This window comes from Nycticebus coucang, chromosome 19 (genome assembly GCF_027406575.1).
Source record: "Nycticebus coucang isolate mNycCou1 chromosome 19, mNycCou1.pri, whole genome shotgun sequence".
NCBI classification, from domain to species: domain Eukaryota; kingdom Metazoa; phylum Chordata; class Mammalia; order Primates; family Lorisidae; genus Nycticebus; species Nycticebus coucang.
Window position 1 is genome coordinate 9,846,741 of NC_069798.1, and position 15,598 is coordinate 9,862,338.

The 15,598-nt window shown below is 39.0% G+C and overlaps 1 protein-coding gene across 1 annotated transcript in view; it reads right to left on the minus strand.

Annotated features, from left to right (window-relative positions):
• Window positions 1-3,379: 3,379 nt before the first annotated feature.
• The window catches only part of SMCHD1 (structural maintenance of chromosomes flexible hinge domain containing 1), a 153,053-nt gene continuing 140,834 nt past the window's right edge, over window positions 3,380-15,598 (minus strand). The window contains exons 46-48 of the mRNA XM_053571171.1: window positions 13,395-13,553; window positions 12,681-12,795; window positions 3,380-4,413 (exon numbers count right to left, since the gene is read on the minus strand). Of these exons, the coding sequence (XP_053427146.1) occupies window positions 4,389-4,413; window positions 12,681-12,795; window positions 13,395-13,553 (299 nt within the window). The 3' untranslated portion in view covers window positions 3,380-4,388. The remainder of the gene's footprint in view (window positions 4,414-12,680; window positions 12,796-13,394; window positions 13,554-15,598) is intronic.

Here is a 15,598-nt window from a genome sequence, read left to right on the forward strand (position 1 = left end):
TTACTCAGGCTGGTCTCGAACCCATGAGCTCAGGCAATCCACCCACCTCAACCTCGTAAGAGTGCTGGGATTACAGGTGTGAGCCACCACACCTGGCCATTATAATCTTTATTATTTTCTTCCTTCTGCTTAATTTAGGTTTAGTTTTCTCTGCTTTTCCAGTGTCATAAAATGAAAGGTTAAATTATTGATTTTAGACTTTTTGGGTTTTTTTGTGGTTTTTGGCCGGGGTTGGGTTTGAACCCGCCACCTCTGGCATATGGGACCAGTGCTCTACCCCTTTGAGTCACAGGCGCTGCCTGATTTTAGACTTTCTTAATGTAGTCATTTATCGCTATGTTTTTGCCTCTACACACTGCTCCAACTGTATCTCATTAAGTTTTATGTTTTATTTTGATTTCTACTCATCTCAAGAGTGTTTTCTGAATTCCTTTTGATTTCTTCTGTGACTTGTGATTTGGGAGGATGTTGTTTAATTTTCACATATGCCAGGTGTGGTGGTACATACCTTAGTCCAAGCTACTCAGGGGCAGAGGCAGGACTGCTCGAGTGCAGGAGTTTGATGCTGCAGTGCGTGCCCATCCTTGCTGGGGTAGCCACTGTCCTCCTGCCTGCAGGACGCAGCAAGACCCGATCTCCCAAACAATCCACATATTTGCGAGCTTCCTAATTTTTTGTTACTGATTTCCAATTTTATTGCATTGTAATCAGAGAACAAATTTTGTATTATTTCCATCTTTTTAAATGTGTTGAGGTTTTATCCTGGACAATGTTCCGTATGTGCGTCAGAAGCAGGCGTTTTGTCATGGAATGGAGCATTATAGAGGTGTCTATCAAATCTAGTTGGTTTATAGTGTTGTTCAAGTCTTCTATTTTGTTTTCATGTTATGTCTAGCTGCGCTTTCCATTATTGAAAAGGGGGTATTGAAGTCTCCATTATTGTTGAATTGTCTGTTTCTGTCAGCTTTTGCTTTATGTATTTTGATGTTCTTTTTTTAGGTGCGTAAGTTTAAAATTGTAATCCTTCCTGATGAATTGAGTTTTATTATACAATATTCCTTTATCTGTTTGCATTGTGTCTCTTTTTCCACTCTTTTACTTTTAATCTACTTGTGTCTTTGAATTTAAAGTGTTATCTTCTTAAGGCCAAGTATGGTAGCTCACACCTGTAATTCTAGCACTATGGGATGCTGAGGTGGGAGGACCACTTGAGGCCAAGTGTTCAGGCCTAAAATGAGTTTTGGATTGACTTCGTGCTCCTAGAACAGTGGTTACAACATTGGCCACATAGAAAGAGCTGGCCTGGGCCAGCTAAACAACAATGGCAACTGCAACAAAAAAATAGCCAGGCATTGTGCTGGGCACCTGTAGTCCCAGCTACTTGGGAGGCTGAAGCAAGAGAATCGCTTAAGCCCAAGAGTTTGAGGTTGCTGTGAGTTGTGACTCCACGGGACTATACCGAGGGCAACATAGTGACACTTGCTCAAAAACAAAGAGTTTGGGATTATGTCCTGCTAAATACTGGAACACTGTAAGTAGGATTGGTATTCTTCTTTGAACTCTTTGTAGAATTCAGCAGTAAAGCCACTGGGTTTTGGCCTTTTGTTTGATGCAAGACTTTTTATTACTTCTATCTTAATTGTTATTAGTTTATTCATGTTTTGGATTTCTTCCTGGTTCAATTTTGGGAAGTTGCGTATTTATTTTTCAGACAGAATCTCACTCTATCATCCCAGGTAGAGTGCTGTGGTGTCATAGTTCTCAGCAACCTCAAACTTTTGGGTTCAAGCAATCCTCTTGACTCAGCTTCCTGAGTAGCTGGGTGTGCAGGCACCCACCACGCCCTGCTAAGCTTACAGGCTACATGCATAAGCTACCATGCCCAGCCTCTTTGTCAATTTTCTGTCTGGATGATCTACCCAATTCTGAAAACAGGTGTTGAGATCTCCCAACAATTATTGTATTGGTGGGGAGTTTATCACTCTTTTTAGCTTTGATAATATTTACTTTATGTATCTGAATGCTCCACTGTTGGGTACATACATATTCAGAATTGTTACATCCTCTTGCTGAATTAACTCTTTTATAATTATTTAATGACTATTTTTTCAGCTTTTGTTTTGAAATCTATTTTATCTGATAGAAATACAGCTATTCCTGCTCTTTTCTGGTTTCCATTTGCATGGCCTATTTTTCTGCCCTTTATTTCCAGTCCGTGTCTCTTTATAGGTGTGCTGGGTTTTTTGTACAGGACATATAGTTAGATCTTGTTTTGTCTATTCACATTCCATGTTATTATAATTATTATTTTTTCTTTTTGAGACACAGTCTCACTATGTCACCCTTGGTAGAGTGCTGTAGCATCATAGCTCACAACAATCTCAAACTCTTGGGCTTAAGCGATTCTCTTGCTTGAGCCTCCAGAGTAGCTGGGACTACCGGTGCCAACTACAACACCAACTGTTTTTAGAGATGAGGTCTTGTTCTTAAGAGCTCAGGCTGGTCTAGAACCCGTTAGCTCAGGCAATCCACCTGGGTTGGCCTCCCAGAGTGTTAGGATCACAGGCATTTAGCCACTGTGCCTGGCCTTAGAAGTGAAGAAATTTTAAAACAGATTTTCTTGCTTTCAGATGGTCTTTGAGATTTAAAACATGACTATCTTCCTGGTACAGTGAATTGTAAAAGCAAACCATTTCCATATATTAACCTAAGAAGTCATTTCTCTCCAAAGTTTCTTACCTCTCATTTTCATATAATCTAATGTCTGAGGACTCCAAATACTGGCATAGGTTGAGTATCCCTAATTTGAGAATCTGAATTTGGAAATGCTCCAAAATTTTAAAACTTTCTGAGTATTGACCTGGCACTCAAAGGAAATGTTTGTTGGAGTATTCTGATTTCAGATTTTCAAATTAGGGATGCTAAACTGGAAAGTATAATGCAAATATTCTAAAATCTGAAAAAATCCAAAATCTGACACACTTTTGTGTACCAACATTTTGGATAAAGGATACTCAACCAATAGTATTAGGAAGCCAATCCTTCCCACAGCTGATACTATTAATGCCATTTTGTTTTTGTCTAACAACGTGTTTAAATGATTCCAATTATAAAGATGGGTGAATATCATAATAGTTTTTATCAAGGTTAATTTCTTTTTTTTTTTTTCTGTAGAGACAGAGTCTCACTTTACTGCCTTCAGTAGAGTGCCATGATGTCACAGGACTCACAGCAACCTCCAGCTCTTGGGCTTCAGCGATTCTCCTGCCTCAGCCTCCCGAGCAGCTGGGACTACAGGTGCCCGCCACAACGCCCGGCTATCAAGGTTAATTTTTATAAAACTTTTAATTTAAAAAAAGAAAAACACTTGTCTATTCAGTAGGGAAGAAACAATCCTGTTTATTAACCTTACTGCATATTCAGGAAGGATTAAAAAACACACACATTTTCTGGGACACAAAACTGTACCAAAAGTATTTCCTTACAAAATAACTTCACAGATCAATATTCTTGAACAGACACAAAGACATACAAACTGACATACATTAGCTTGAATAATGCACAATTCAAATGTTTTTGCAGCCAGCAACTTTCTACCAGAAAGTGCACTAACATGAGAGTGTATGTTTTCTTAACTTCTTAAAAATAGTAATAAAAAATTACAAAATAATGTAAGTATAGAATTAAGGCTGAGACTATATAATCTAGTATTAATAAAGTCAAACAATACTTATAAAAATTGATGCTGCTGGACATTATATATTTGTATATATATAGGGTAAGTTTTTAGTTTTGAAATGCTACTCTTGTCACAAGTTCACTCATCAATTTACTGTTTTTCTATCTATCTTAACATTTGAATTCCCAGATAACCTGTGCTTTTTAAATTTTTTATCCTGAATTGTTCATTGAGCTTCCTCACATATTTACAATTAAATATCTAACCTCTAGACCCTTCCTTACACAACAGACAAAACATCTTTGTTAAATAAATTCACACAAAAGTAATTAAAAGGTTTTCAAGAAAGAGGTCTAATACATTTGTTATAATTATACTGAAAAATAGCACATATCCTTTTCTTCGGGCTTAATAAAAGCTATATGCCAATTGTACAGTCACAGCACATTTTCCTCCGACACATTTGCAAGATGACAACCAAAGGGCACGACGACTGAAATAACTCTAGTAAGTCCATTCTGTCCAGTGAGATTCCTAAAATTGAATGGTTGCTTCCAGTCCCATATGGATGGACATGAAAATCCATGACCAGATACTTGTATTGTCCCCAGAAACACTCAGTCTTGTGAGTCACCTTCTTGGTCTTCTGAAACAAAGATGCAGAAGGCAGGGCATTCTTAGTGAGACCAAGGGCCCCCTCTACCACCTTTCACACATCTGTTTTGGTTATAATCCTGGTCAAAGTGGGAAAAAACAGTAAGTTTTATGTACCAAAGATTTCTTTACCTGAACTCCCTCATCATACCAGGAATGCTTAAATATTCAGTGAAACTATGCTCTATTAATTATAATTCTTGATAGAAACTTATTTAATTAAAGCCTTATATAGAATCATTTACATCATACGTAATCAAAAAAGTCTAAAAAGCAGTGATGTGTATGTATACACACACACACACACATACGTATACACAGCATAACGTACATAGCTTGTTCCATAGTTCATTGGAATGGTATTATCTTAGACCCAAATTCTGCAGATTTCTGCTTACTTTCTGCCCTTTCCCTTAAATGAAATTACTATTTTAAGGACTATAATGCTTATTACAAAAAGTCACAAAATAAATACAAGCAAAGGGGAAAATATTTTAAAATATCCATAATCCCATTCATGTAAAGATGAACACAGTAAACCCTTTGGCATATATCCAGCTTTTTTAATTCAGATATATCTAATTTTATTTTATTTTTTCTTTTTGAGACACAGTCTCACTCTGTTGCCCTGGTATCATAATGCACAGTGACCTCAAACTCTGGGGCTCAAGCAATCCTCTTGCCTCAGCCTCCCAAGTAGCTGGGACTATGGTCACCCACCACCACACTTGACTAGTTCCTCTAATTTTAGTAGAGATAGGGGTCTCCCTCTTACCCAGGCTGGTCTCAAAACTCCCAAGCTCAAGCAATCCAACTCAACTTCCCAGAGTGCTAGGACTACAGGCATGAGCCACTGCGCCCAGCCTGAATACTTTATTTTCTATAATGATAGCTCTCTGAATTGCCATCCACGAATAGAAAATACAAATTTTTGATAAAGAGCTCATTTTTAATCTTTATGTATAGAAAATGAATTAGAAAACTAAAGCTTCTATCCAAGAAAATGATTACGTCTACTTCATAGTATCATATATTACTAAGCATATTTAATTGAGTCTAAGGTCTATATTTTTTTCACATTTAACATGTCTAAAATCTAGGTGAACTTTATAATATCATGAGTTAATTAGCAGCATTTTTACTTAATGTTTCATAAAATAATGGCATTTCTTACAATTAAGGACATCTTAAAGTTATACATATGCAATCTATATTAAGAGCTAACAAATATATATTTGATATACAAACATAAACATATAAACACATATATCATATACCTACTTTCTTTCCTACTATGAAATTTGTTCCTGATTGTATGGATAAAATATATACTTCAATAATATTAAGATACTTTATTTTAAATGCTCTGACATTTTGTGTGTGTGAGAATTACTAGTTCAAAATTTGTGGAGAATAGGCAGAAACTGGGGATGAAAAAATCACTAATTAAACAGTAATTTTGGCTGGGCATGGTGGCTCATGCCTGTAAACCTAGCACTCTGTGAGGCCAAGGCAGGGGGATCACTTCAGGCAAGAAGTTTGAGACCACCTCTACTACAAAAGTGAGAACTCACCCCTATTAAAACTAGAAAGCAAAAAAAAAATCAGCCAGGCATGGGACTGGACGCCTATAGTTCCCAACTACTTGGGAGACTGAGGGAGGAGGATGGCTTGAGCCCAGGGGTTTGAGGTTGCTGTGAGCAAGGCAGAGGCCACAGCACTCTAGCCTGGGAAACAGAGTAAGGCTCTGTCTTAAACACACACGACAATGATTTTCCTAAAGATAAGCAAATGCGAAAGGGAGAAAGTTATAGACTAGAACACAACAAGTGTTTCACCTAAAGTTTATAACACAGCCACCACAAAGCTAAATAAATGATGACATTTGGGGGCATTTCCTATATGCCAAGAGCTGCAATGACAGTATGGTTCTCTTTCTTCAGCTCCCTGACGTTTACACTCTTCTCCCTTTCTTTAATATTTCACCGTTTGACTATGAGGTATCTCAGTCCATCTTTTGTTAGTTAGTGTGATGGGCATTCAGTGGACCTGGGCCCTTCATTTATCTCTGGGAAACTCTTTCACAGGATAGCTTTTCTTCTTTCTAGGATTCCTGAAAGCCTGAATTGGTTCTCATATCTCCTATCTCGTTACATATTTTATTTTCCTATTTGGGAAGTTGCTTTGATTTTAGTCTTTCTATTGAACTTTTAATTTCAACAAAAATACCTGTAATCTGTGTTTACTCATTCTTGTCCTGGCCATCTTTTTCAAAATTAGTAATGATAACTTTTTTAAAAGGTCCAGGCTTTTCACTGAGTCTTCTCAGTAAACCAGAGCTGGCACTGCTATTTAGTTTGCACTCTCTCATATGGCTGACTCTCCTAACACGCATGGTGACTCCTGGTTATTTAATAACATTTAAGAAAGATGACATTAGCCAGGATTTCTCCTGCTGCTATAAAAACAGAACTGTTTCCCCATCAAGTCTCTTCTCAGAGGGGAATTAAAACTGGGTAAATAGGTATACTACGCTATATTGTAATACGATAAATCAGGGTCAGTAGGCCTGCAGGCTTTACTTTAAATGTGTGGGGGTGGCTCAATGCCCATAGCACAGTGGTTACAGTGCCAGCCACATACAACGAGGCTGGCAGGTTCGAGCCCGGCCTGGGCCAGCTAAACAACCACAGCTGCAACAAAAAATAGCTGGGCCTTGTGGTGGACACCTATACTCCCATATACTTGGGAGGGTGAGGCAAGAGAATTGCTTAAGCCAGTGGGTTCTCAACCTTCCTAATGCCGCGACACTTTAATACAGTTCCTATGGGTCACGACCCACAAGTTGAGAACTGCTAGCTTAAGCCCAAGAGTTTGAGGTTGATGTGAGCTGTGATGCCACACCAAGGGCAACATAGTGAGACTCTGTCTCAAATAAAATAAAATAAAATAAAATAAAATAAAATAAAATAAAATAAAATAAAATAAAACAAAACAATAAATAAATAAATAAATAAATGTGTGGGGGAGAGTTAATTATCTAGCTCTGGCTCCCAGATGCCAGCAGCAACACTAAAATGCCAATATACCAACATTTAATTAATTTCCACTGTTACGTGACTTTGTACTTGGCAGCTTTTTACACTTGGTGACAAGGGAAGAAAGCTTTCAAAGTCTGGGTTAAAATGACACATTCTAGGCTGTGGCTTCCTCTCCTCGTCCATTCTGCTCCATCCTTTTATCTCCCATCCCCCCGTTTGGGGTTAGACTCTAAGGCCAAAGTCTTTCTGGGATTCCATCAGACAGACTGTCTCTCACTATTTCTACACTATTTTCTGATCCCTTCTCCTCTAGTATACTGTAGCTTTGTTTCTATCCTGTTATCCCCAGAAAACACTGATCAAACGTGAAGGCAAAATGAAGACAATGTCAGACATGCAAAGGCTCCAAGTTTCTTTCTACATGATTTTTAAGAAGTTATAAGAAAGAATAAATAAATAAATAAATAAAAGAAGTTATAAGAAAGACACAGAATCCAAGAAATAATGGGTTCAACTCAAGAAAGGAGCCCAGGAAGACCCAGGATGGCAGACCTCCAACAGGCTCACACGGTTACTAGAGACAGGTGCAGAAGAAAGAAGATGTGAGCAAGATACAACGTAGAAAAAAAAGTTAATAAAAAACTCCAGAGAAAGGGCGGCGCCTGTGGCTCAAGGAGTAGGGCGCCGGTCCCGTATGCCGGAGGTGGTGGGTTCAAACCCAGCCCCGGCCAAAAATAAAAAAACTCCAGAGAAATAAACAACATACAAGAAATAGCCAAAGTAACAATCAGAATAAAATTTAACATGAATTTAATACAATATGGAAGATTTATTTGAGCCTAATGTTTAGAGCACTGACTGGTAGCCTAAATGAGGGTCCTAACATTAGGTCTACACACAGAAGGAAATGCAATCCTAGCCCAGAGCTTAGCCTAGTACTAATGTAAATTAATAATGTAAAATGTTGGTTCGGCGCCTGTAGCTCAGTGGTTAGGGTGCCGGCCACATACACCAGGGCTGGCGGGTTTAAACCTGGTCCGGGACTTGCTAAAAAGAACAATGACAACTACAACAACAACAAAAAAAAGCCAGGCGCTGTGGCAGGTGCCTGTAGTCCCAGCTACTTGTAAGGCTGAGGCAAGAGAATCGCTTAAGCCTAAAAGTTTGAGGTTGCTGTAAGCTGTGATGCCATGCACTTTATTGAGGGTGACATAGCGAGACTGTCTCAAAAACAAAACAAAACAAAAATAAAATAAAATGTTGGCAGGGTGCAGTCGCTCACACCTGGAATCCTAGCACTCTGGGAGGCTGAGGCAGGCGGATAATTCAGTTCCTGTGCAAGAGTGAGACCCCCATCTTTACTAAAAATAGAAAAAATTAGCCAGGCATTGTGGGAGGTGCCATTAGTCCCAGCTACTTTGGAGGCTGAGGCAGGAGGATCTCTTAAACCCAGGAGTTTGAGGTTGCTGTGAGCTAGGCTAACACGAGGGCACTGTCTCAAAAAAAAAAAAAAAATTACAGCAAACCTACATGAAAACAGTGGGAATTTCCTAGCACTCTGGGATGCCAAGGTGGGTGGACTGATTGAGCTCATGAGACCAGCCTGAGCAAGTGAGACCCCTGTCTCTACTAAAAAATAGAAAAACTGAGGCAAGAGGATCACTTGAGCCTGAGTTGGAGGCTGCTGTGAGCTATGATGCCAGAGCACTCTACCCAGGGTGACAGCTTGAGACTCTGTCTCAAAAAAAAAAAAGAAAAGAAAAAAAAAACAAGCAGAGGAATAATATAGTAAACTCCTATTTTTAGCTTCAGTAATTACAACATTTTGCCAAATCTTATTTGGATATCCTCTGCCACTTTATTTTTCTGGAGTATTTTAAGGTATATTATAGGCATCATATTATTTAACTGTATATTTATCTTAACATAAATACTTTTACATATGTAGTACATTATGTTACTATGCACAAAATTAACAATTCCATTAATATATCTAATGGACAGATGATACTCAAATTTCTTCAATTATCTCAAAGTTGTCACTTTAATGTTGATTTATTAAAGTTCAATCTACATTTATTTATTAAATCTAAATTCAAACAATGTTTGAGACAATGTTTGAATTTACGTCTTTTTAATCACTGTTATCCTATAATAGTTTATCCTCCTCCCTCCCTTTCTTTTATGTCATTATAATTTATTAGCAAAACCATTTATTTGTCCTGCAAAATGTCCCATTCTGTGTATTCTGAATTTGACAAACAGCTTCCTAGAGGTATCATTTAACTTATACCCAAATTCTAATATTTCCTGCAAAATGGTAAACTGAGGGCTCCTCAAATTTGTGAGAGAATTAAGCTCTCCTGTCTTAAGGCATTTAATGTATACAATGAAGTAACTTTCTTCTTATGCATCCAGAGTGGTACTAGCTAGGTACTATCTTAGGGAAAACTGGGAGAATAGTTACTCCATTTTCTGCAGTGCTTAATTCTTCCACAAAACCCCAGCTGAGAAAGGGTGACCAGAAGCATATTTAGATTCAGGTGAGCGCTTGTGGCAGATACAAGAGCCAATGTCCTACTATTTTCACCGTAGCTAAGATGTGTCAGTGAGTTCAAATGTGTCAAGCAGATGTTTCTATTTCAAGTATCCATTGGTTATTACTGCCTAGATTTGTTACTTTATTAGGAGAGGCAAAACTTCGATGTTTAATTTTATCATGCCTCTTATACTTTATTCTTATATAAAAACTTTCTGTAGGGCGGCGCCTGTGGCTCAGTCGGTAAGGCGCCGGCCCCATATACCGAGGGTGGCGGGTTCAAACCCGGCCCCGGCCAAACTGCAACCAAAAAATAGCCGGGCATTGTGGTGGGCGCCTGTAGTCCCAGCTACTCGGGAGGCTGAGGCAAGAGAATCGCTTAAGCCCAGGAGTTGGAGGTTGCTGTGAGCTGTGTGAGGCCACGGCACTCTACCGAGAGCCATAAAGTGGGACTCTGTCTCTACAAAAAAAAAAAAAAAAAACAACTTTCTATAAAGAAGAATACAATTGTGGGGATAGGTACACTGTAACACCTGGCTTCACCACTATATAATTCACCCATCTAACAAAAAACACTCATACTTTCTAAATAATAATAATAAAAAAAACTTTTTCTAACCATTTGAAAAACAGAACACATGTCTTTTCTGTAAGAATACATCAGTTTTTACAGAAATGAGCTGGTACCCTACCAATTGCCAATGATAGGTTTTATTTTACCATACCTTTAAAGTCATGATTTCTAAAAATTATATGTTTAAATCCACTGCAAAGATTCTTATTTATTTATTTATTTTTTGCATTTATTTTATTTTATTTTTTTTGCCTGGGGCTGGGTTTGACCCCACCACCTCCAGCATATGGGGCCGGTGCCCTACCCCTTTGAACACAGGTGCCGCCCCACTGCAAAGATTCCTTCTGATGCTAAATTATCCCATCAACTTTCAATGATCAGCTCAGTAGTCTGTATACACTGCTTGTCCATAAACAAACACAATGTGCGCTCTCATATGGGTAAGTGCTATATTCTTATAGTCTCGTATTTCAATAGTTCTTCTCTCTACATTAAGGGCAGCTTATTCTAAGCAAGCACAGAATTTGAGTACTTGAGAAATACCAATGGACTTAAAATATAAAGAATTTTGCCTCACAATTTCTTGCAGCATGATGAGGGAATGTTTATAACCTGGCCGTGTCACCTGTCCAATCACATCGTGGCCCTCTCCCTCTTGCCACCATACTTTTTTGGCCAATAGCATCTTTTCAGCTTCTTTAAAATACCACACTTACTATTTTCCTGAAAATAGGAGCTTTCATGCCCATTTTCCCCTCTGACTGAAACCCATCCCTCTACAGCTGGCTCCTTCTCACCCTTAGCTCTCCGCTTCAACACACCTTTGCTGACAACTGATTTTGCCTCCCCATTCTTTTGTATCACTTCAGTATTTTTTCTATACTATTTCTTTTCTATTTATAAATAGATTATAATTTTCTATAATATATATTTTTATATATTATAATTATATATAATTTTCTATAATTATAATTTTCTATTTATTAATAGAAAACTGAGTGTTGTTTACTTTTTAAACTGTCCCTCTTCTGCGAGGATTACAGAACTCCAATGGGGGCAAGAACCTGACAATTTTATTCACCAGCAAAATACAGCACAGAGTGAGCATTCAAATATTTCCTGAATACCTCTAGACTATGCTGATGGACAGGGCACAGAATACCAATCCCAAACAGTATATTCTCAAGGAAGCCATCTAAAGTTGATACGAGAAACTTATTCAGGTAGAACATATGCTTAAAACTTTTGAAATAATATAAACCCTAGTACTACAGTATCCTTCTATTGGATGGCCTAACAGCTAATCGAAAAAGCACATTTCTCTTACCACTGGGTTAGGCTGCAAATGGCTGTGTTGGTTTTTGGTGATTTAAACATAAACAGCATCTGATTCTCCAAAGAAAAAAATTATAAGTAATATTAAAATAAAAAAAATTTAGGCGGCGCCTGTGTCTCAGTCGGTCAGGCACCAGCCCCATATACCGAGGGTGGCGGGTTCAAACCCGGCCCCGGCTGAACTGCAACCAAAAATAGCCGGGCGTTGTGGCAGGCGCCTGTAGTCCCAGCTACTCGGGAGGCTGAGCTAAGAGAATCGCTTAAGCCCAGGAGTTGGAGGTTGCTGTGAGCTGTGTGATGCCATGGCACTCTACCGAGGGCCATAAAGTGAGACTCTGTCTCTACAAAAAAGATAAATAAATAATAAATAAAAATAAAATAAAAAAATTACAAATTGTTTTGCATATTTTGTACTTATCGTCAAGTTGCTGATCCTACAAAGGAGAATGCAACATATTTGAAAGCCAAAGAGTAAAGTAATTTGACTTCTACCAAAGACTCTAAACATAACATAAAAATAAACCTATTAACATTTCTAAATAATTAGCAAAAGTCAGTTAAAAAATTGGGTATATTCTAAGAGAATACGATGATTACATCTTCATCATCATCACTTTCCTTTTCCTTCTTTTTTTGGAGACAGAGTCTCACTATGATGCCCTCAGTAGAGTGCCCTGGTGTTATAGCTCACGGCAATTTCAAACTCTTGGGCTATCATCACTCTTCTTAAAATTTAAAACACTAACTCTAGCTTAAAGGGAGAAATCAGAAATGAATTTACTGTTCTTAAAGCATGGTGACCCAAGACCTTGATAAACTACCTAACCAATGATAATTCTCAGGTCATGATGAACTCACCTATTTTGTCTTGTAGCTTCTCTTCTCATTCTTTTAGGAGGAATTGGATAATCTGTCACCTCAACCTTTGTCGAATGACGCAATGAGTCATTACACTTACGTGTGGGAGTCATACCTGTAAAGACAGAAAATACAGAAAGTTAACTTTAAAATAAAAACATCAGAATTATGGGCGGCGCCTGTGGCTCAGTCGGTAAGGCACCGGCCCCATATACCGAGGGTGGCGGGTTCAAACCCGGCCCCAGCTGAACTGCAACCAAAAAATAGCTGGGCGTTGTGGTGCGCGCCTGTAGTCCCAGCTACTCGGGAGGCTGAGGCAAGAGAATCACTTAAGCCCAGGAGTTGGAGGTTGCTGTGAGCTGTGTGAGACCACGGCACTCTACCGAGGGCCATAAGGTGAGACTCTGTCTCTACAAAAAAAAAAAAAAAAAAACAGAATTATTATGCAAAAGCAAGGTACATATATCTTAATTTATAGAAAAAGTATTAAGAAATAACACTGAGAATGCCTTTTATAACTCCTGTTGAGAGAATTTACAACCATTTATCAGATGGTTACAGGTTAAGGGTGACTTACAGATGACTTACAGGTTAAAGGTTTCTGTTGACTTAAGTTCTGGATCATTTGCCTTCATTCTTCTTGAAAGATGGACTCTCTTATCATAAATGCTTATCTCTGTACAGGGAAAGTAGAAGGTAACAAAAAGTAAATACCTAGTTTTTCCTCTATTAGTTTCAGATTTTTCTCCTGTTCATGGAGCTCCTGCTTCTTCTTCTTCATCTCTGGAGTATGAAGGTAGTCTAGCTGACGGTTAAGGTCATCAGTCACAGTGTCCAGCTTGCACAGAGCAGTACGATACTGTTGGAGAAGATCTGTAAAGAAACCAAGGACATGTCATTAAATTGCTAATTTTCTTTTAAATTTTTTATTTTTGGAGACAGAGTTTTACTTTATCACCCTTGGTAGAGTGCTGTGGCATCCTTGGGCTCAAGTGATACTCTTGCCTCAGCCTCCCCTGGAACTACAGGTGCCCGCCATAATACCCAGCTATTTTTAGAGATGGGAGGTCTTGTTCTCTGGTCTCAAACTCCAGAGCTCAGGAGATCCACCCACCTTGGCCTCCCAGAGTACTAGGATTACAGTTTTTTTTTTTTTTTTTTTGAGACAGAGTCTCAAGCTGTCACCTTGGGTAGAGTGCCGTTGCGTCACAGCTTACAGCAACCTCAAACTCTTGGGCTTAAGCGATTCTCTTGCCTCAGCCTCCCAAGTAGCTGGGATTACAGGCACCCGCCACAGTGCCCAGCTATTTTTTTGGTTGTAGTTGTCACTGTTGTTTGGCGGGCCTAGGCTGGATTCGAACATGCCAGCTCCAGTGTATGTGGCTGGTGCCTTACCCGCTTGAGCTATAGGCCCCAAGCTGGCTTACCGGTCTAAGTTACCAAGCCCAGCCTGTATCACTGATATCGTACCAAACTCGTGTTTTCAGAAAAAGAATTAGCAACACTGGGTAATGTGTTACAGTGACATGTGGGAACTACTTTTAAAGCCATAAAACATTCAACACAAATAGAATAAAGCATAGCTTAGATGCCAGCACAAAAATATTAAATTTTAACATTTTTGATTGCTTAAGTTTATTTCTTTGTCAGGAAAGTGTTTTCTATATAAAAATGCTCTATCAGTGGCTTGGCACCTGTAGCTCAGTGAGTAGGGTGCGGGTCACATACACCAGGGCTAGCAGGTTTGAACCCGGCTGAGGCCTTAGAAAAAAAAAGAAAGAAAGAAAGAAAGAAAGAAAATCACTGCTGTTAAAACTTGGCAGCAATGCAACTTATTACTTTCACTCTTTGTAAAATTCAAAAAAAAAGAATACCACATTTCCAACAGATGTGGCTCTCATTTCAAACACAGAATAGTTAAAAAACAAACTTAGTAAAATATTTAACTTTCAAAAAACTTAACTTTCCTTAAATCACTAGGTCTAAAAATTTATTACATTATTCAAGTTTGAGATTATTGCTGGTTTGCATCATTTAATAGAGTCTCATTCTGATGCCCAGGCTACAATGCAGTGGCATCATATAGCTCACTGCGACTTCAAACTGTGGGCTCAAATGATCCTCTCACGTTGGCCTCCCTAAGTGCTGGATTACAGGTGTAAGCACCATAACTGGCCCGAGACACTAAACATTAAACAGTGACATTATTGTAGTTTAGGGGTTAGTAAACTACTGTCCCCGGGCCAAGAATGAATTATCCAGTTTTAAATGGTTACATTTTATTTATTTCGACTAAGTCTCACGCAGTCGCCCTGGGTAGAGTGCCATGGCGTCACAGCTCACAGCAACCTCCAACTCTTGGGTTTAAGTGATTCTCTTGCCTCAGCCTCCCAAGTAGCTTGGACTATAGGCACCCAACACAACACCTGGCTATTTTTGTTGTTGTTGTTATAGTTGTCATTGTTGTACCTGGCCCAGGCCAGGTTTGAACCTGCCAGCCTTGGTGTATGTGGCCAGCGCCCTACTCACTGAGCTACAGGAGCTGCCAAAAATGGCTACATTTTAAACTTCCATGATATCCTTAATTTTGCCACTTGGCTTGCAAATCCCCAAATACTTATTATTAGGCCTTTTAAGACTCCACACACAGTGCCACACCTGTGACTCAGTTGGTTAGGCGCCGGTCCCATATATCGAGGGTGGTGGGTTCAAACCCGGCCCTGGCCGAACTGCAACAAAAAAATAGCCAGGTGTTGTGGTGGGCGCCTGTAGTCCCAGCTACTCAGGAGGCTGAGGCAAGAGAATCACTTAAGCCCAGGCATTAGAGGTTGCTGTGAACTGTGTGATGTCACGACACTCTACCGAGGGCCATAAAGTGAGACTCTGTCTCTACAAAAAAAAAAAAGATTGCCCCCAGG